Source organism: Parasteatoda tepidariorum, chromosome X2, assembly GCF_043381705.1.
Source record: "Parasteatoda tepidariorum isolate YZ-2023 chromosome X2, CAS_Ptep_4.0, whole genome shotgun sequence".
Classification (NCBI taxonomy): domain Eukaryota; kingdom Metazoa; phylum Arthropoda; class Arachnida; order Araneae; family Theridiidae; genus Parasteatoda; species Parasteatoda tepidariorum.
The window spans coordinates 34,301,792-34,322,705 of record NC_092215.1 but is presented as its reverse complement, the minus strand read 5'-3'; the positions used below and the strand labels follow the sequence as shown (position 1 = coordinate 34,322,705).

The window sequence follows — 20,914 nt, the reverse complement described above, 5'->3', positions numbered from 1 at the left end:
GAAGAATATACACAACATAATAGATGCACTGTGATGACCACCCTTCATATATAATTGATTTCTTGTAAATATTGCATAAAATATGCAAGTTAGAAGCAACAAATCAATATGTAAATGAGAAAAATATTTACACGCTATAGCCAATCATTATTAAGGTTGATAAAAGGAGAGAAAGATTTAAAATCAACTAAGATCAGCTATTTCTCAAACAAAAACAGGAATGTTATTTTTTGACTCTCTTTATAGTTTTCTAAAATAAACTGGTTTCAGATTATTTTACTCTCTTCTTATTCTCCACTTTCAATCTCTCTTTTGATATGTGACTACCAATAAACAGGACAAAAAAAAACAACCCTGAATAACTCTTGATCTAATAAGGGAATTTTAATGTACTAAGACTCAATCTTAATACTTTGAGGAGGTAACCTCAAATACGCCATTTAATTAGTGCAGACAATAATTTAAGTTATGAAACAATGCACAAAAATGTACTAGGAATGAACATACATAAACATACTAATGAATAAACATACCCTTTTTTACGATGGATTTGGATTCCTGGCCCTCAAACATGAGTGGTAGCTGTAATCTACAAAATATGGTCTCATATGAGCAGGCAAAAGTCTGGACCAAATAATGTTAGTTCTGCTTTTTGCGTATTTTGCCATATCACAAGAACTTTTTGCACGCAATTACAAAACTTGTTTATCAAAAGATAATTTCAGACAAAAAATTATTTTTAATTATTTATTTTATTTAATAATAGTCGAAGATATTTAAAACTGTAATGCATACAAATTTTAACATATATTTTAAGAATGTACTTCTACATGGTAAAATACTAAATTTGAATGGAATTGATCATATAGTTCCCAAGAAATTGAATTTTAAAAAAGTGACATTTTCAAAATTCAATTTTTCATGAACTATTCAACTGATTTCACTCAAACTTTGCAATTTACTATATAAGATTACATTCTTTAAAATTGTATACAATAAAATTTTTTTTTTTACTATTTTGAAATAAAATAATTATAATATACTTTTTGCATGGAATTCTTTGATAAATGAATTTTATAATTGCATGCAAACATTTTTCAATTGGCTTAAAAGGTTGTGGAGATACAACGTAATATGCAAAAAGTTAAATTATTATTAAGGGGTTCAAACATTCTACAACTCTCCTGACCAAACTATTGGAACCGTATTTTCCACATTGCAATTATTCCATAGATTTTGAGGGACAGAAATCTGTAGAAAATAAGGTATACTTATTCAGAGAAAGTATGTCTATGTGCCTGAATTCATAACTTAAAATATTGTCTGCACTGACTAATTAACATCTTTAAAGTTACCTCCTTAAAACTTAGATTGAGCCCTAGTACATTTAGATCAGTTATACAAGGTGCTCCCCTTTTGGCACACAGTACAGCTTTTCACATTTTTGGCAGGAATTCTTAAAATATATTTATTAAAGGCAATCATTACAGAACATTCTACACATAACAATTTAAACATTGTTTAAACTATAAAATACAAACAATTTGATCACAAAACTATTTCACTGGTCATGCACAATAATTGCAGCATGTTTTTAGTTCTGCACTTTAAAATGTTTAAATCACTGAAATAAATCAGTTCAACATGCATTTATGTCTTGTTTTAAAGAATATAAAATATATTTACAAAAAAATACTAACTTAAAAAATATTTATTTGAATTATAGAGAATGAATTATTTGGAGAAAAACATAGAATATGTTTCATGGAAAAAATGCAAAATGTTGAATTATTCTGTAAAATTTAAGACTAATAACTACACATTTCCCTTTTAAAAAAATGCACAAAAAACATCTATATATAGATAAAAAAAACTAGTACATTTCAAAAATATTGAACCTTTCATTAGAAATGTAAAAGATCTCACATCTTGTTTTTAAATGTAATACCAAGTTAAAGGTTTTTAAGCTTAGTTGGAAGCATGGAATGAAGTAATTATGATAATCAAATTATTTCTGAAGAAATTCACTGCTTATAAATGCAATAATATAACCGAATTATAAATATGAAGCAGTTAAAAAATAAATATTTTTAAGCATTATTTTATATTCATGTATTGAGTAGTGTGGGCTAATTATGAGTGAAATTGCGTAGTTACACACTCTGAATGAACATATTTAAAAATAGATCTGAATGCTTTAGAATAATTTGAAAGAGTAGCAGTGGGTGTAAGACTAAATAAATTGATATCAATCATGAATTTCAATAGATATGAATCGGTAAAATTCAAATTTTTGTAAATACACTTTTAATTAGAATTATTAACTAAATTTCTGAACTCTCTTTGTTATTAAATTGTAACATATTTTCTAAATATACCCTGTCCTATTTTTTTTTAATTACTGCTTTTAAAAAGAATGCTTTAGTATTTTAGTTGAACTCAATAACATGCTTCTGACAGCATTTAACATTATCATAACTGCAACTTTGCATACAAAAATCCAATAATTAGATCAAAAGGTAAAATACATTAAGTTTTTAAAATCATATAATTTTATTAAATAAGAAATGAAAACAATATTTTTAGATTTAAATTCATATAAACACTTGTTATTTTTTAAAGGATTTTTGCTAAGTCCTATGAACTTCTAACTTAACCCCTTGTAATATTTCAGTAAATGTTATACAATATCCAAAATTTTTATTTTTTGCCTCAGTTGAAAAATAATTATGAAGATATTGATAAAGAGGTTTTATTATGGCTAATTAAGCATAAGGGACTGAAAAGAATTGATTTTGCGATTTTTTTAAAATCATTTAACGAATGCTTAATAGACACTTTAATTCAGATCTCTTACGTCTTGATGCATTAACCTTTAAGAAAAATGTAAAAAAAGCTTTTAAAAAAATACCATAAAATAAATTATCAAACAGAGTATAAATAATTCAGAGATTCTATAACTGGCATGCTATAAATAGCATGTATTGTAGATGACTTGTCTCATTAATATTGAGAAATGAAAAAAAAAACTGTTTTAAAAGGATAAGAAACATATTTGATTATTTTACAATACTTTAAAACGTTACTCTAGTTGGAAAGGAAAAAAGGTAAACCACCAAATTTATACACAAACACATAGCTAAAAGGCTAAGAATCAAGTAAATTTCATAAAATGATAAATATTTATGCAAATTTACTTTAAATAAAGGGAATTTCAGGGATTTTTTTTAATATTTTAGTATATAGTGGGATATAAAATATTGAGCGAATATCTAAAAGTTTTAATTTCCAGCAATATTTTCCCTTTACAAGAAACATTAAATGAAAATTTCTGGAATAAAATCTTTTTAAAATGTTCATTGTTTTCTCAAATTCACAGTTTGGAATAGTAAAAGGTATAAAATTCATCTAAAGACAGTTACAAGCTTTAAAAAAAGTAGTACAAGTTATAAACAGTATTACAAATTTTAAACAGTATTACCACTTAAAAAAATGACGTGATAGCAAAAACTAAATATTTTTGCATTTATCAAAGTATAGTAAATTATATAACACAATAAATTACATAATAATATAACAAAGAATTTTTTTTTAATTTAAATTTACTTATGTCATTATTTAGTACCATTATTATTACAGGACGTGCAGTCAGATTTTTCAATAAAAAATATGCACCTTTTAAGTACTTTTTAAGTTATCAAACAATATTTTTAATCAATTTCCAAACGAAAAAATGTAATTAGGCTCTGTGCAATAATAAATTTTTCCCCATTGTTCCTTATTTATAAACGTAAAATCAATAAAATTCAAAAACATTTTCATAAACTTCACATTATCATGATAAAATAACTAGTTTATGATAAATATTGCAGAGAAACTTGTAAAAATCACAAAATATTTTATAATTTAGAATGACAATCGACACAGCAAAGAAAAAATATCTTTAAAGAAAATTAAGCACTTTTTACAAACTCCTAATAAGAAAAGCACCTTTAAGGACTTTTAAAAAATGTAAATAAAAAATAAGCACCTTCAAGCACTTTTTAAAAATGCTACACACCCTGTACTAGCTTAAATTCTCTATCTATAACCCAAGTACAAAAAAATTGTAAGGGATGTTTTAATAAATCAAGCAAAATATTGAAAATCAAGAGCATTCCTAATAAATCAAGAGATTAATTAGATGTTCCAGCAGTTACATAGATGGCAGCTATGTAAGTCTATAACAAGCATCATACATGAAATACTTGAAATGCAAAAATTACACTTATCACATAATAGATATTTATTGATGAGCAAAGTAAAACAGTGAAAATTGAAATCAATAAAAACACATTCTTAAAAGAGGATTATTTCAACAACACAAGAAATGAAGTTTTAAAAATATTAAAACAAGATGCTTAACTTTTGCATTTATATAGCATATCTTTCAACAATTTTGAAATATTAGACATACAAATAAGTACACATCATTATTTCATACATCAAATCAGAATCTTAAAGCATAAAAGTGTTGAGAAATGTTTATTATGTAGTTCAAATGGGAACAATTAATGATTTAAAAGTTAAACTTCTGTGGCTCAATACATTATTTTATAATTATTTGTGATAAATATATCGAGAATACTTTGTTCATTGAAAAGACAAGAAGAATCAAAATATTTTACAAAAATACGTGTATATATATTGACACGTGAATATAGCAAATTGCGTTCCAAGATATTTGAGCTCACAGTATAGTTTCACAAAAAAAAAAAATTTTTTTATCAAAAATTTTTTTTTTAAAACATAAGTGTTTAAAGATGTTAACTTAGGTAGAAATTATTAAAATTTGAATTTATACCGCTACAGAAAAAAAAATTTGCGATCAGACCAAATAATTAACAAAAATTTATTACTTTTGTAGTTTTAAAGTTGTTTTTTTTAAAAAACTAACAATAAAAAAACTTAATTTTTAAAAAGAATGGTCTCAACTTACTTTGAATAGTAAAATTTTTTTTCTTCAAATTTACGAGCAACATCATAACATTCAGCACACGCGAAATACTCAAAATGAAAAAAACTACACACATCGTTAATTGATATTTATTTATGTGCGAAGTAAAACAGTAATAATTTAAAACAATAAAAATAAAAACACATTCTTAAAAGAGTATTATTTTAGCAACACTGGAAATGAAGTTCAAGTATGATAATATAAAACATGATGCTTAACTTTTACATATACATACCACATTTTTTAAAATCATGAAATATTAGACATGCAAATACGAACACATCAATGTTTCAAACACCAAACCAGAATCTCGAAACATAAAACTGTTGAGAAGTTTACAATTCAAATGAAAATAATAATTTAAAAATTTACTCTCTATGGCTATGCACATTAGTTTGTACTTATGATACATAACATAGAGAACAATTTGTTCAACGAAAAAATAAGCAAAATTAAAATACTTTTTTAAAAATCAATGAAGATATACAATGACAAGTATATACTGCAATTTGCGTTCACAAATGATTGAGTTCATAGAATAGTTTCACTTTTGTAATCAAATAAGTTGTTTCAAAACAAAAAAATATTTAAAGATGTTAATTTAAGTAGAAGTAATGAAAATTTCAATTTATCTGTAATGGTGATCAAGTAGAAAATGTCAACAAAAATTATTATACCTTCAAAAGTTCACAGTTTATCGTAACATTGCTAACAGAAATCGGTTGATTGCACGAGTTGATCGTAAATCATAGTACTGATTGTGGTTATATTTGGACTTGAACTCCATCTCTGCAGCTCCTCTAGAAACTTTCTCTGCAAGATAAAAATATTTTAATGTAAAAACAGAAACCAACAATGAAAGCAACACAATGAAAAAATACTGTTATTACGAGAACACGGGTTGTTAAAAACTATTTCATGAATTAAACTAAAACAATAATTTTAAATAAATTTGATATAGTTTAGAAAAACCTAAATAAATATTTTTTCTATTTATAAATTTAAAACTCAGTTTGCTACTTATGAAGTTTAGTTATAAAGTTCAGTTATTAAATTACTCTCATTACTTCAAAATTCATTATTCATTACATTTCTATGCATATTACTAATAAAATATGGTACATAAATAGTATGCATGAACAAAAGGGACTAATTTAAAATACAAATGAATAGTATATATCAATCGCAAAAATGCTTTAACTTTATGTAATGTATAAATAAAGTTAAAACAATAATTAGTTTTATGAGATATTATTTGGTTTTTTATTTGGTTTTATTTATTCTCCACTGAAATCTTAATTTACTTAAAGTCCATTTTACCACATAAAATGTGCTTTAAGTAAATTAATATTAACTTAAAGCCTACGCTACTTAAAAGATAAGTTACTTAAAGCCCATTTTTTCATATTGGTATTCAAAACAATCTCTTCCGTTTACCATATTAAGCAATGAATTAAAATTTAAATGCACTAATTGTTATCATTTTTAAAAGTAAACAGCATTTTTAATCAAAATTGGAACTAGTTTTAGAATTGGCTTTCTTTTTTACATTATTCTTATGCAACTGCTATAGTAGCCAAAAGGTCAAGGGGAAGACGGTAATACACGTTCTTACAGTATGATTTTTAGTTATAAAAAAATAATTAACTTTTATTTATACCTTTTGAGTAATGATAGAAATTCATTTTATTCTTTGCATTTTATTCTGCAATGATATACTACTTTTAAAAGTAAAATTAACAGTAAGGAATTTAAAAATAACATTTAGAAAGTTTGGATATAATAAATTTTTAGTGAGTCAGCACTTGAATGACTACTTCATTAAATTTGAGTTTGCTTGAGGATATCTGAATAATAATCCCTGTTAATTATTACAAATTATTAAGTTCCTAAAAATGATTTAAGTTCAATTTAGTGTATAAACCAGTAAACATATTAATTGCACAGCCCAATTTATAGAAATTCCGTGTGCAACAAAGAAATTTTTTAAAAAAAACTGTTGGTATAAAATTAAACAACTCATTCCAAAACTTCAACTAGGTGAGTAAGTAGGCTAGATACGTAGCTGTAAAATGGTAATATATGTGGGTGGTCATTACAGATGTCATTTACAAACCATTAAATAGATTCAACTTGCTACTGACCATGTGACAGTAGGTATGACAGTAGGTTCTGATCAAAAGTTTTGAAATCAAATTTTTGAACAGTTCTTCACTTTCATTGATACATTAATTTTATAAACTCACATTTCCAATAATGGAAAAAAGTTCTTTCTGTAGATGCATAAAACAAAATCTTATGCCAGTTTGTTGCTGGAAAAAAGAAATGCTATCATTCAACTTTTTGATGTTTTTTTTATAAAAAAAATTTCAAAAAAGCTCTTAATACAAAAACAATTAAAAATATTATAAACAATTTTTCAGCACAATAGCTTTCATTTTTAATAATTTTGGTTGATGGAGTAGTTAACTTCTAATGCATAGAATGAAAATTGCACCCAAGCAAATGTTATGCTCCATTTATTAGATTTAAAGATAAAAAAATCAGTTTTGCATGTTTTTAAGGTAAGTTTTATTAATAAACTCAGACCATTTAAATATTGTATATAATTCCAATCAGTTTTAAGAACAATTCTGAGTTACATTAATGTATATTAATCCTTTATAAGGCTGGGGTAAGTATACTTATCACCAAGTTCATTAAATTTCAACTGCTGTTGGGAAGCTATTTTCTCAACTATGACTTGTGCAGTCATCTGCTGATAACTTCAGAATATACAGAAAATAAATAAATAAAATGAAGGTCAAATATGAGTAACAGTAAAGGTTAGAGTGTAGTTAAGAAGACAGACCAACACTGAAAGCTATTTTCTCTTGTGTGTTATGCGTTCATTCATGTAATCATTTCTCAGAGAGTTTATTTACAGTTATGAGCACGGAATTTATATCCCAAAAGTTTAAGTTTGATGGCCAAGTTTGATGGCCAATTCTTTACAGTACTTCAAATTTTGAAAATTCTATGTGTCCCATCAACAAAAAAAGTCTTAAAAATCAAATTAATGTTAGGTAAAAGAATACAATTTATTTTTCTAAATTAATGTCAATAACATTAAATATTTTAGCATGACATTACTAAAAAAAATGACAAAAAGGAATAAATAATACTAAAATAATAAAGATTCATTAATAAAACCTTCATATTCTTTCTCAGCTTTCTTTGTAGCAGCCACCTCTAAATTGCGTATTTCTTCTCTAAGTTTGGCATTATAATCATCGTATTCTTTAGAATCAGGGTCAAAATCATTACTGCTTCTACGAGCAACCGCTTCTTTAAATTTCTTTACTAATGCACACAACTATAAAAAATAAATATTTGTTAGTAAAATAAGATAAAATATAAATATCTAGAATGTATTCAGACGAGTTACAAATACTAATAGAGTTTATTTTTCTATTTTAAAAAGAGATAAATTTTATTTAATAGTATTAGTTTTAACATAATCCCATATTGCTTTTATTCAGTTAGAAATGCATGGTTCTTAGCAATGACTTTCTGCAAACTGCTCTTTTTTTTAAATTTATAGAATAAATATAAATAGGTGCAGAAAAAAGGCAAGCCTTAATATTTTTGTCACAAATTTTTGAAGTTAAGGCAATATTTTTCAAAGATTGAAGTCTAGAGAAATTCTACTTTCCCATTTTGATTAAAGTTAACTTTCAAATTTCACAAAATATTATTCGGAAAAATTTCAAAGTGAGTACAAACATCTAAAAAAAAAAATTCCTTATTTTCGGACTTATTTTATCAAATTTTCCAGATTTTTATAATAGGTGAAAAAAAATTTATTGTTAGTTTTTCAGTTATAACTTGTTCTTATGCATAGAACATATTACAAAACACTAATGCTTGTTATTAGAAATGTATTAATGTTAAAAAAAATTATTAAAAGACTATTTATTTAGAGAAAGTCTTGAGCTTTAATGTACTGTGCTTAAAATAAAAACAGCCACGAATAACTTGTGATCTAATGATCGAATCTTCACGTTCTAAGACTCATTCCTAATGGCTCAAAGGGGTGACCTCAAATATGCGAATTAATTAGTGCAGACAAAATTTTATCAATCTGGAAAATATGGTTCCCATAGTTTGGTCAGGAGAGGGGTCCAAAGTTTGGATCCCTTAACAGGGTTCCTACACTATTTTGAGAAAACAATATCCCGACTTTTGCAGGTTTTTCCTGATCTTTTACAATAAAATTCCTGACCTGCCATTTCCCACTCCAACAAAACTTTTAACATTGCAGTTTCAATTAGTCATAACATGCTACTTAGTCATAAGTATCATATATTGAATAGGATAAACACTTATATATGAGAGTGGAATTGTGTAACAGCACTTTATATCCCAATTTATATTTTAAGAAAACTTGTGACACATATTTTTAATTATCATGATTAGATTAAACTTTTAGTGTGTTTTTGTAGTTAGATACGAAAATTATTTAAATAAAAGGATTAAGAAAATCTGTTGGATTATAGAAATATTATTTTATTTAATGTTAAATGGAACTAAATGCATGAGTGTCATCAGGATATAGAGGGTTAATCAAATCTGTGAGATATGTATCAGTATCCTCAAATAATATTTACTCTTAAAACATACTAGAACACTTGTTATATTAAGTTATTAATTTTCAAAAATCACCAATTCACTTCAAATGGACGTTTCTTTTAAACGATAATATTGAAATATAAAGGGGAAAAAAGTCAAGAAAAGTTTATTATGTACAAATAAAAATTCAGATAGAAAAATTATGCAACTTGTGGGAAAAATAAAATCAAAAATATCTTCTTTTTTTCAGTATTTTTAAATTTATTTCTGTAATACTGTAAGCCTCCGGGGAAACTTAGGGGCTTCTATGTTATATAATATTTCTCAACATATTTTGTTGTTTGACAATTTCTGAATCAAGAACATCCAGTTCTGTTGCAGCAGTTTTCGTTAATTTAGATTTTCTTAATTTCAAATCATCTATCTTTTCTTTTATTCGTTTTCTAGAAATTTCAGATTTTTTATTCCCTTTGTTTTTCTTTTTTTGGGCTTCTAATGCATGTCTCCATCTTGTTCTAAATCCTTTTACAGCATCTAGCATTTTTTCATTAATGTCTATGTCTTTTATTCCACTTAGAAATGAAACATAATCATACACACGCCTTTGTGAAATAATAGAGTCTTCAATGAGGTTTTCAACCAATAAGCTTTTATTGATTGAAAACCCCCTTCGACTGTTGCGTTACCATGAGAGAGGATAAGAACAATTTTTATAACCTCCCACAAATTTTCAAATTTTTTTTCTCCCTGCAAATATTTCGGAAAAAATTATCTAATCTCTGTTGCTGTGGATTAAACTGCAAGAAACTCTTGGTCTCTTTTTTTTTTTTTTTTTTTTGGCAGTATCACAGAACAGTAAAAATTCCTTTTTTGCTTTTTCTGCTGTTGTTTCAGCTACCCAGTTATTAACATGTAGAATTTCCAGACAGGTATCCATCCTTTGTTGAGCAATGGATGGATGTTGAATGATCAACTCTGGAACTAAACTTGAAATGCCACCTGTCATACCATACAACAATGGACTTTTTTCGAGTATTTTTTCGACCATCTTCAAAAGGAATTTTCAATATTCTAACTTGAAATATCCCTTTTCTTTCTCACTGATTTTTATCATGTTCAAATATTTACTTGCTGCAAAACCTATATTCACATTATTAACACTTAATAGATTGTCATTGCTTGTTAAGTCAATACTTGCTATTTTTTTTTTTTTTTTTTTTTTTTTGCAGTTGTAGCATTGTCTATAACCGACTTTTTTACACAATGCCGCAAAAGATTTTGTGTTAGTTCCAATATACTTGAATATAAGTATGGACTGAGAGGTTTGGAGGTTTGAAAATTTAAAAGAAAAGGTTGAAATTCTTCAGAAATTAGCTTAAAGAATGCTAACTTTGGTAGCATTATCGGATCCTTAACACAGTCTTCGACATTTTTTACATTCCGGCTGGCTGAGAATTTTTTTTCTCTTCTATGTACCTTTTAATGTTGTCGAAAATTAATATGGCCCACTCCACACAAGATTTTCCAGCCACCTGATTTGTTAGAACTTTTTTGGAAAAATGTTGCTACCAGATTTTTATCAGATTACAGAATTTTTCCTTGAAACTTTATTTTTGCCTGTCAGTCTTTGAATGAACTGTAGTTTTTTTTTTCCTAACTTTATGAATATGTAAGAAAAATCCTGACTTTTTCCTGACTTTATAAATATGTTAGAAAAATCCTGATTTTTTAGCTCAATTTTAGAATATCCTGACTTTTGCAGGTTTTCCTGACCGTGTAGGAACCCTGCTTAATATTAATTTTACTTGCATACACTTATAAAAATTCTACACAAAAAAATTTTAGTACATATTTATATTTAGTATATATATATATATTTTTTTTAATAATTGTAGAAAAAATTTTGAATTGTGTGTTGAAGTGGAATATTTAAAATTTGATTCTTCAGGAATTATTTCAAATAAATGAATTTTATAGTTGTGTGCGAAATTTTTTTAATTCACTAAAAAAGTTCTGGAGATATGGTAAAATACGCAAGAAGTTAAACTAACAAGCTTCCAAGCTTTGAACCGCTCTCCTGACCAAACTATGAGAACCATATTTCCTAGATGCTACACCCCACATTTTAGGGTCAGGAATCCAAATTCATCAAAAAAAGGTATTATTATTCAGAGAAAGTATGTTCTTGTATCTGATTTCGTAACTTAAAATGTCTGCACTAATTAATTAGCGTATTTGAGATCCACCCCTTTGAACTATTGAGAATGAGTCTCAGAGCGTGAAGATCTGATCATTAGATCGAAAGTTATTAAGGGTGAGCCATTTTTTTATGCTCCGTACATTAAAATTAAACTAATTTTTCCTGAGTATTTGGTTATTTATGACCAAAATAGTGTGAATGAATTTTGTATTTTAACATAGTATTAGGGAATGTAGTAAATAAATATTTAAAATTAATGCAAATTTAAAAATAATATGCAGTTAATATCAACACTGGCTACATTTTACAGCAGCCCCTCAATTATGGTTGCAAATTTATGGCAAACAACCAAAAAAAAAAGAAATTAACAGATTTGCAAAAAAAATTTACACAATTGCAAATACAGTAGAGAATCAATTATCCGGGATGCTCGAGACCATCGCTATCCCGGATGTCTGAATTTCCCAGTTTTCTGGATCGACCAAAAAGTTTCGTTAATCAATGTTTTATTGAACCCGAATTAGAAGGAAAAAGTGATATGCATAAAGTAAGAGAAAAAAAAAGGTACTCCTAACTTTAAAAAGAAAAAAGAAATGGTAGAAAAATAACATTAAAAAGAATAAAAAAATTTGCAAGTTTAGACAAGAAAAACAAGTTTAAAAAATAAAAAATTCTCGTATTTATTTTTTAAAAATAATTACAATTCCTAAGTTAACTAATATAAACAAAACCAATGGTTAAATAACGCAATATATTTCATACCTAATTATACGGGGAAAACTTATTAATCTAAATAAAAACACTTGAAAACTATCGAACCGAAACGATAGTTAAAAAGGCACTAGCATAAATATTAAAATCCGGAACAAGGCAAGATCAACGGAATTTTTAAAAAAAAAACTAATGATAAAATTTATGAATAAAAAGAATTAATTTATTGAGAGCGAAATTTATCGTGAAAAGAAAAAAATATCAACGTAGTGGAATCAGGAAAACAAAACTTCAATCTGCTTCATAAAATAATCCTATGTTTAAATTAATAAACAATTCTCCTTTTTTTTTTTGTTGATAAAAACACGATATTTAATTACAGCAGATGCGATTCCACATCAATAAAAACTTGCAAATGATACCGCACTTCCAAAGAATTAAAATTTATTCAGAAGAAAAAGATTTTATTTTTATTAATCGATGTCAAATAGATATATATTTTTCTCTTTCATCTTCTGTTCACTGATATGCATGCAATGCATTTTCCCCACCCCCTCGTAAATCAAACAGAAAACGAAATCAGCATGCCACACCCTTGAGCTTGATTGACAGCTTAAAGGAGAAAATAAAACATTCCTCCCTTCCTTGCCTACAAGGTCACGGAGGAAATGACGTTTCTCTGGGTAAACAGGGGAAAAAATTCTCCCCTTCCTTACATTTTCCTCTACTCAGCTTCAATGATGAGTTCAATTTCCGCTTTTTTTTCATAATCATTCTAGTTTAAAATGGCAGGAAAACTGATCAAAATTTTTCCCGGTTTTCTGGTTTCCCGGTTATCTGGATACCGGATAAATGGTTCTCTACTGTACAAAGAGATATAAAATATATGCACTAAGATGTTTTGTAAAGTTAACTTTGTAACTTTTTAGGAGTGCACAACCTGCAGCCCGCCAACCCTCGAAATGCGGCCTGCGGCAAAATGAGAAACAAAAAATTACAATTTTTTAGAAAAAGAAAAAAATTCGGAAATTTTCGCATTTAAGCTTTTGACGCACCCAATTTCAATCAATGTAGTTTTGCGATAGTTTTTTTTTAAGGTTAATGCTACGGATTCACGAATAGTTTTGAAAATCCTAATATTTTTAATACGTCATTATTACGATACACGAATTTCGAATTTTAGTTATCACTTTTGGCGCTCTTTGTGTGTACCGATTTCATCGTGAATCCAATGACTTTTCGGTAGTTATTGCTACCCCCATTTCACGTAGTTTCTGAAATTGCAATCTTTGAATGTTATGAAATGCTTTATTTGCGCAAACTTCATAGCAAATGTTATTGACTTTTGATCCTTTTAGCGGCAGTTATTGCTACGCAGTTACGCGTTGCTTTTAAATTTTAGAACGATATGCGAGTCAAGAATAGCTAATTTAGATAACTGTTTTTAGACGTGGTTTATTTCTGCCCATTTTATCGCAAATTAAATTATTCTTCATTCATTACTTTGACAATTATTGCTACACATTTCTACTAAGTCCCGATATTTTTAATACGCTATTGTGACACTTTAATTTTGAATCCATAATTTAAATACATCACTTTTTGATGAGCTTTATTTACGCCGATTTCATTGTAATATATAAAGGGATTTTTATAGTTTTTTGGTAGTTATTTCTACACTGAAAAAAATTCTAATATTTTAAAAACAATAGTTTAACAGCACGTGAGTTTTGAAACATGCATTAAATTAATTACTCTTTATGTGCTCTATTTGTGCCGATTTTAACGTAAATAATAGAGGTTTTTGAACATATTTTTATTTGCTGTTATTAATGCATTTTTACTTGTGATATAGAATATTCCGATATTTTAATACAATATTACAACCCATGAAATTTAATTCTGTTTTAATTTTTTTGTAACTAAACAAAATCATCACATTTGGGAAAGGAATAAGAAAAACACAAAATGTGTCAATATGAATTTATATTAAATGCACTCCCTTTTGAAAAAAATAAATTAAAACATGTACAAATTTTTTAGTCCCATGAACACGTGCAAGTTTAACAGCACACAACCAATCTATTCTTTCTGTAGTCATATGAATTAAAAATCACATATTGCGATTTGTATTCAAGCTTTTTAAAAATCATAGGTTTTGATTCTTTTTGAAATTTAAATGTCACACATCGTAATTCGTATTTAAGTGATCCTAAAATTGCACATCGCATTTCGTATTAACATAACGAGATTTAAAAATCATCCATCGCGATTCATATTCAAGAAATTTAAAATTGCATATCGCGATTCGTGATCTAGCTTTAAAAAAATCATACATTGTTACTCCTCTCGCAATTCAAAAATCATACACAGCAATTCAAATTAATGCAATTTAAAGCAACATATCGTGATTCATATTCACGCGTTTTAAAAATCATACATTGAGATTCTCCTTGCAATATAAAAACCACACATCTCAATTCGTATTCTCTCAATTTGAAAACCAAGCATCAGGTTTTTTATTTACACAATTTAAAAATTACACAACGCTATTTGTATTCACGCGATTTAAAAATCAGGAAAGGAAGAACACCATCTGGGACAGGTTCCAAAGCTGATTAAGTTATTTGCCCTAAGTTTAATACTGCCCACAACAACAGCTTGGTCAAAAGACTTTTTTCCAGAATAAATTTGGCCTGTTTACAGAGTTTTTTAAATTTGGCCAAAATTACAGAGCAGACTTTAAACAAAATCATTAAATTTTCATTTAATGGCACGGAAAAGCTATCACATGATCAAGATAAAATTATCACAATATTTAAAAATTTTGCAAATTACAGGATAACGATCAAGAAATTTTTTAAACCATTTATATCATTTATGATTATATGCCAAGGAAATGATTTGTATATTATTAAGTTTTAACTGGAAAAACATTTAATCAAGATAAGTTTTGTAAAGTAATGCAAATTTTAATTCATGTTAATATACATGTGTATTAATTGCAAATAGTAAGTGTCATATAAAAAAAAATATTGGTCATAAAAAGTTGTAAGCAAGTATCGTAACAGTTTTTTATTATTTAGGAAAATAGCTCCTTCAAAATTAACGTTTTCTTTCTTTCTATTTCTTCCTTCTCTCAGCCCCTCTGCCTCTTAAAATTAATTTAAAATAAATGTTTTAAAGTTAAAGTATATAACTTTCATTAAATCAAAGTATTTAACTTGCATTTACTTTAATAATTAGAATATTAATTTATTTTAAATTTAATTCCATGAACAAACTTTTTAATGTTAAAATTTATGTTTAAATGGACTTTTGTATAATGTAATATAATAAAAAAAACATGAATTTCCCCATAGTTATTAATTATTTCAATTTATCTGAAGTTTTTAGTGATAAATTGATTTTGATTTTCTGATTCTGTTCTTTTTCCTAATAATCTGTTTTGCAGTTTTTAATTTTAAACAATTAAAAGTATTTTATTTTATGCAAAGATATTGCAAGGTTAATTGGCGAAAAGAATTTAGTGCCTAGAACAATATTTAGATAATAATTACTAATACAATTGCTATCAATATGTCTGTCTAAATATTTTGGCTTGCGGCCCTTCATTGGTCAATGCATGTGGCCTTGCACTCAAAAAGGTTGTGCACCCCTATTTTATGCAAAATTATAAAAAGTAATACGTAATTCATAAATATGATTTTTAATCACACATTAATAAAACATTAATCGGATTTAATATAAAAGAACTAAATACGTAAAAAAATTAAAGTACATGATTAAAAAATATGCTAAATACTTATCTATAAAACAAATTATGTTCAATATGCATAACATTCTACTTATCGCATATAATTTATTTATATTGTATACTCAAGGGGTGCAGAGTATGCTTGATTGTGTGAACAGGGTTCAGGAGAACTTAAGGAAACATATTGCCTGTTTCCATCTACTGTAAAATCCATGTTCAAAAATAAAGTTTAAATATTAAACCCAAAATTTGACAGAAAACTAATTTAAAATATCAGTTGAAGGCCAACATATCTCATCTCATTACGCAGTTATTCGTTGCTTCAATTATGACAGCCAGACTAGAAGGAATATTTTTTAACTTTAAATTAGTTTAGATCAAACTGTGAACTTGCTAATGGACTGAAAAGCAGAAAAACTTTGTTATGTTCAAATATTTTAATAAAAATAATTTTAGTTTAATGGAATTGCCATGACACTGGAGATTAAGTTTATATTTTGCACTTTAACGAGAACCAAAAATGTGTTTAATTTAATACTTGTTTATACGTTATTAGGTGAAGATTTTGTTTAATATAAAAGAAAGTTTTAATTATACACAGTGAACATATAATGAAATTACAGTAGGGAATCGATTATCCGGAACGATCGGGACAATCGCTATTCCGGATAACTGATTTTTCCAGTTTTCTGAATCGCTACAAAAAGCCGTTCTTTTATTGTTAAACCCAAGTAAAAAAATATATATATATTTGGAAATAATCTTAAAAAGAAGAAAAAACGATGAAGTAATACACTAATAATTATTTCCAAAATGATGGTAAGGTAAACATCTTTAAAAAAAGAAAGAAAAATCCTAAAATCTTATGAGGAAAAAAAAATTTTTTTTTTTAAATGGTGGGAAAATTTATCTAATTTCGTTCCGGTTTTTTGGTTTTCCGATTTCCGGATAACGGGTTCTGTACTATATTTATTAATGGAATAACAATGTATAATGCAGATATCGGTTGTTCATGTTCATTCTTAAAAATAAAAATGAATATACCACATGCTACGAAAGATCTGTGCAACTTATTTCCTGAATATATACAATGTTTTTAGAAATTCCAATCGTTAACTTTAGAGCTAATTATGAATAACATACAACACATTATACTTTATATTTTCAAAGAATCATTTCAGTAACTTCATAATTACACAATTCATTATAGATTTAGAAGGTAGAAATATGACTGAAATATTTACTCTTAAACCATTTCTTTTATTAATCCGTATGGCAGGAGTGCACAACCTGCGACTCGCCAACCACTGAAGTGTGGTCCGCAATTTTTGGGCTTTCTTTAAGCCGATTTTATCATAAATTTCAAGGATTTTTTTAAAGCAATTATTTCAATGTGATTTCAAAAATCGCGAATTTTTATTACGATATTATTACGACGCGCGAGATTCGGATTGCTCATTTAAATAATCACTTATTGGCACACTTTATTTTTGCCAATGACATCGTAAAAAAATTGGTTTTTTAATCTTTTTTTTTGCAATTCTTTCTTTCTTTTTTTTCAATCATTTTTTCAGCAGTTATTGATTTGCATTCTTACGTAGTATGAAAATTTATGATTAATTTATTACTACATGCGAGTTTCAAATCGCGCATTTGACACGCTTTATTCGTGCTGAGTTCAACATAACTTTAAGTGCTTCTTTATTTCAATTACTGCAATACTTTTCCACATGATTTAAATGATATCATTATTTAACCATGATGTTATTACGATACGTGAATTTCTAATCGCTAGCTACTTTTCCTTCGTTTTTTCGGTAACGAATGTGATTCAGTCGAATGTGGTAACGAATTGTGATTTAGTCAAATGCCGAATATTCGGCAAAAAAATCAGCCAAATACCGTATATTAGGGACCAAGTAGCAAAGCAAGCTTAGCAACTTTAGAAGCTTAGCAACACTGAAACCAAAATTTCAATTTCAAGAAAAATATTTTTTGGTATATGAATACAAGAAAAATATTTTATGTATTCATAAAACAACACTAAAAAATAAGACCTATCAGAAAGGCTTTTAAAATTGTCGCGCTATCATAAAAACTAAAGATTATCTACAAAAGCAACACTAAGTAAATAAAAATCGATCTTAATTCTCGAAATAAAATTTTAAACCTGAACATCTCAGTTTTTCAATTACCATATATTCAAGATAAAGTTAAAAAAAAAAATTAAGTCTAACAGAAATGCTCTTAAAAATTGCCATTGTAGAAAAAGAAATAAATAAAAATGTCGATAAAAAAATTGAAAAAACGGAAAAACTAAATAGAAACAAAAACCAAAAACATTCTTAATTTTGTATGTTTATATCTAATGCTGAAAATCTCAAGTTAAATTTTTCACATTGCCGTATTTTTAGAAGAAAAAAAATCGGTATAAAATTAAGTTTATTAGCAACGTTCATTAAACAAATGCTGTGTCATAATAAAAATGCCAAAAAAAAGAAAAGTTAATTAAGAAGAACAAAAGAAAAACAGCAAAAAACAAATTGTTCTTAGTTCCTAAAACAAAACTTTAACACTGAAAACTACAGTTTTCTATGTTACCGCTTATCTATATTACAGTACAGGGAAAAGTGACAATGAATTAATAGTATGAGACATTCCTTTAAAATGATATGTTATAATAAAAACAGCAAAAATGAAAAAAAATCCTCCTCAATTCTTAGAACTAAAAGTATCGAAAAAATGTTGAAATTGACTTGCATGAGTAAAATTATTTTTTTAAAAATAAAAGTATAACAACTCAAGGTTTTGAATGAACTTGATTTATTACTTAACAATTTCACTTAATATGCAATAACATTTGATATCTAAATGTTGCTTTAGTCATGCATACATGCAAAACGCTGTTTCCACCCTTGAAAACTGTTTTCACCCTTATTTATAAAAATGCATTTTAAGCCATATAGAATTATTGAGCAGAATACATTATTTAGCAGCATACAATTTGTAAGTTGTAGCATTAATATCAATTAATTGTTATGCTATTTTTTCAATAGATTAAATACCAATTTTGATATAAAGGAAATATTCAAGGAAGTATATTTTTTGATTAAAAAATACTTAAAATGAATAAAAATGAGAATAAGATAAATGAATTGCATAAATATATACACTTAAAATAGTAAAGGTTTGTTGTAATAGCAATGCAATGCAATGGTAGGAAAAATAAAGAACAAACTTTTTGTCATTCGTTTTACATCATAGAACTTAAAATTTAACAATATTATTTTTGATGCATTACAGCATTAAATAAATAAAAAAAATAATGCTTCAAAATGTTTTTAAATTTTCAAGATTTTAATTGTTTTTTTTTAACATAAAAAATGTTATTTGAAAATATTTCAATAATAAATATTCAACACACCACATACATAGTATACAAAATTATTTACACCCGTAAGAGAAAATATTTCTAACATTAAGTAATAAAATAAAATGTCATACCTGCAAACATTGGAGAAATAAAACAAATGGGAGATTTTACTAGCGACATTTTTTGGGTTATGTGTACAGTTTTGATACATTGTGTATACTTAAGCACTCATGTAAGCATTTAAAAATTGCAGATTTATATTTATTTAAAGTAATATAGATTGCCAAAAGCAATTAAAATTCAAAATTGTAAAAAAAATCATCCTTTTTTCATATGGTAATGTAAAAATGAAAGAACTTAAATAATGGAAAATTTAATTATGTAAAAAAAAAAACTAATTTAAATGACATAAAAGAAGATCAGAAAAACTTACTACTTCTGAAAGAATATAAGATTTCTTTCTTTGATCCAACAAAACATCATTAATTTTGACCATTACTTCTTCAGATTTAGTGGTTTCTTCTTTGAGTGGAGCAGCTTCCTCTTCATTCTTTTCAATGGTTGATTCGATCATTCGGTGGTAAATCAGATGCTCCACACTTTTGTAGCGATCTGGTTTGGGCTCCAGAGGTGATTTCGGTTGAGTTTTAGTTAGTTTACTAAAAAATGTATACAATATTAATTCCAAAATTTGTTTACATTAAGTGAATTAAAAAGATGAAAGCTAAATTTAAAATTGTTTGATTATATTTAAAAGAATTTTAAAATTTTTAACTTATTCAGTGAAGTCAACTGGCAGAAATCTGTCAAGAGTTTTAACCTAGTTTTATATTGAGGTAAAGCAGTACTTGGTAATTAAAAATATCAATCTTTTAGAAGTTAATCAGGGTGGCCACTCAAATCAAATTTTAAATTTCCCTGATTTTTCCAGGTTTTCCAGATAAAAATCTTAAAATTTCCAGGTTTTTGTTTCTTTTTCTTATAAAGTATAGGATGTGTACAAGAAAAGTGTCTATATTATAAAATATTTTATTCAAAATGTTTTTTTTTAACATATCATCTTGAAAAAAAATTTTTTTGACAGCCCGGCAGAATTTTTTATTTATTATTTGATGTTTTGGTAAAAAATTTTGAATCAAAAATCATATTAACCAAAAAAAAAACTTTTTTTTTTTAATTAAAATATGTTCCAACTAATTTTTGGAGAATTTTATGAGGTTAAAAATACAAAAACATTTTGTCAACATGGAAACCATAAATGAATTC

The 20,914-nt window shown here is 26.4% G+C and overlaps 1 protein-coding gene across 5 annotated transcripts in view; it reads right to left on the bottom strand.

The window, feature by feature from the left end:
- Positions 1-2,565: 2,565 nt before the first annotated feature.
- The window catches only part of LOC107454836 (uncharacterized), a 41,727-nt gene continuing 23,378 nt past the window's right edge, over positions 2,566-20,914 (bottom strand). For all 5 annotated transcript variants that reach the window (XM_043050343.2, XM_043050342.2, XM_043050341.2 and 2 more), the window contains 3 exons: positions 20,082-20,307; positions 8,189-8,351; positions 2,566-5,809 (listed from right to left, as the gene is read on the bottom strand). In XM_043050343.2, coding sequence (XP_042906277.1) covers positions 5,691-5,809; positions 8,189-8,351; positions 20,082-20,307 — 508 coding nt within the window. In that variant the 3' untranslated portion in view covers positions 2,566-5,690. The remainder of the gene's footprint in view (positions 5,810-8,188; positions 8,352-20,081; positions 20,308-20,914) is intronic.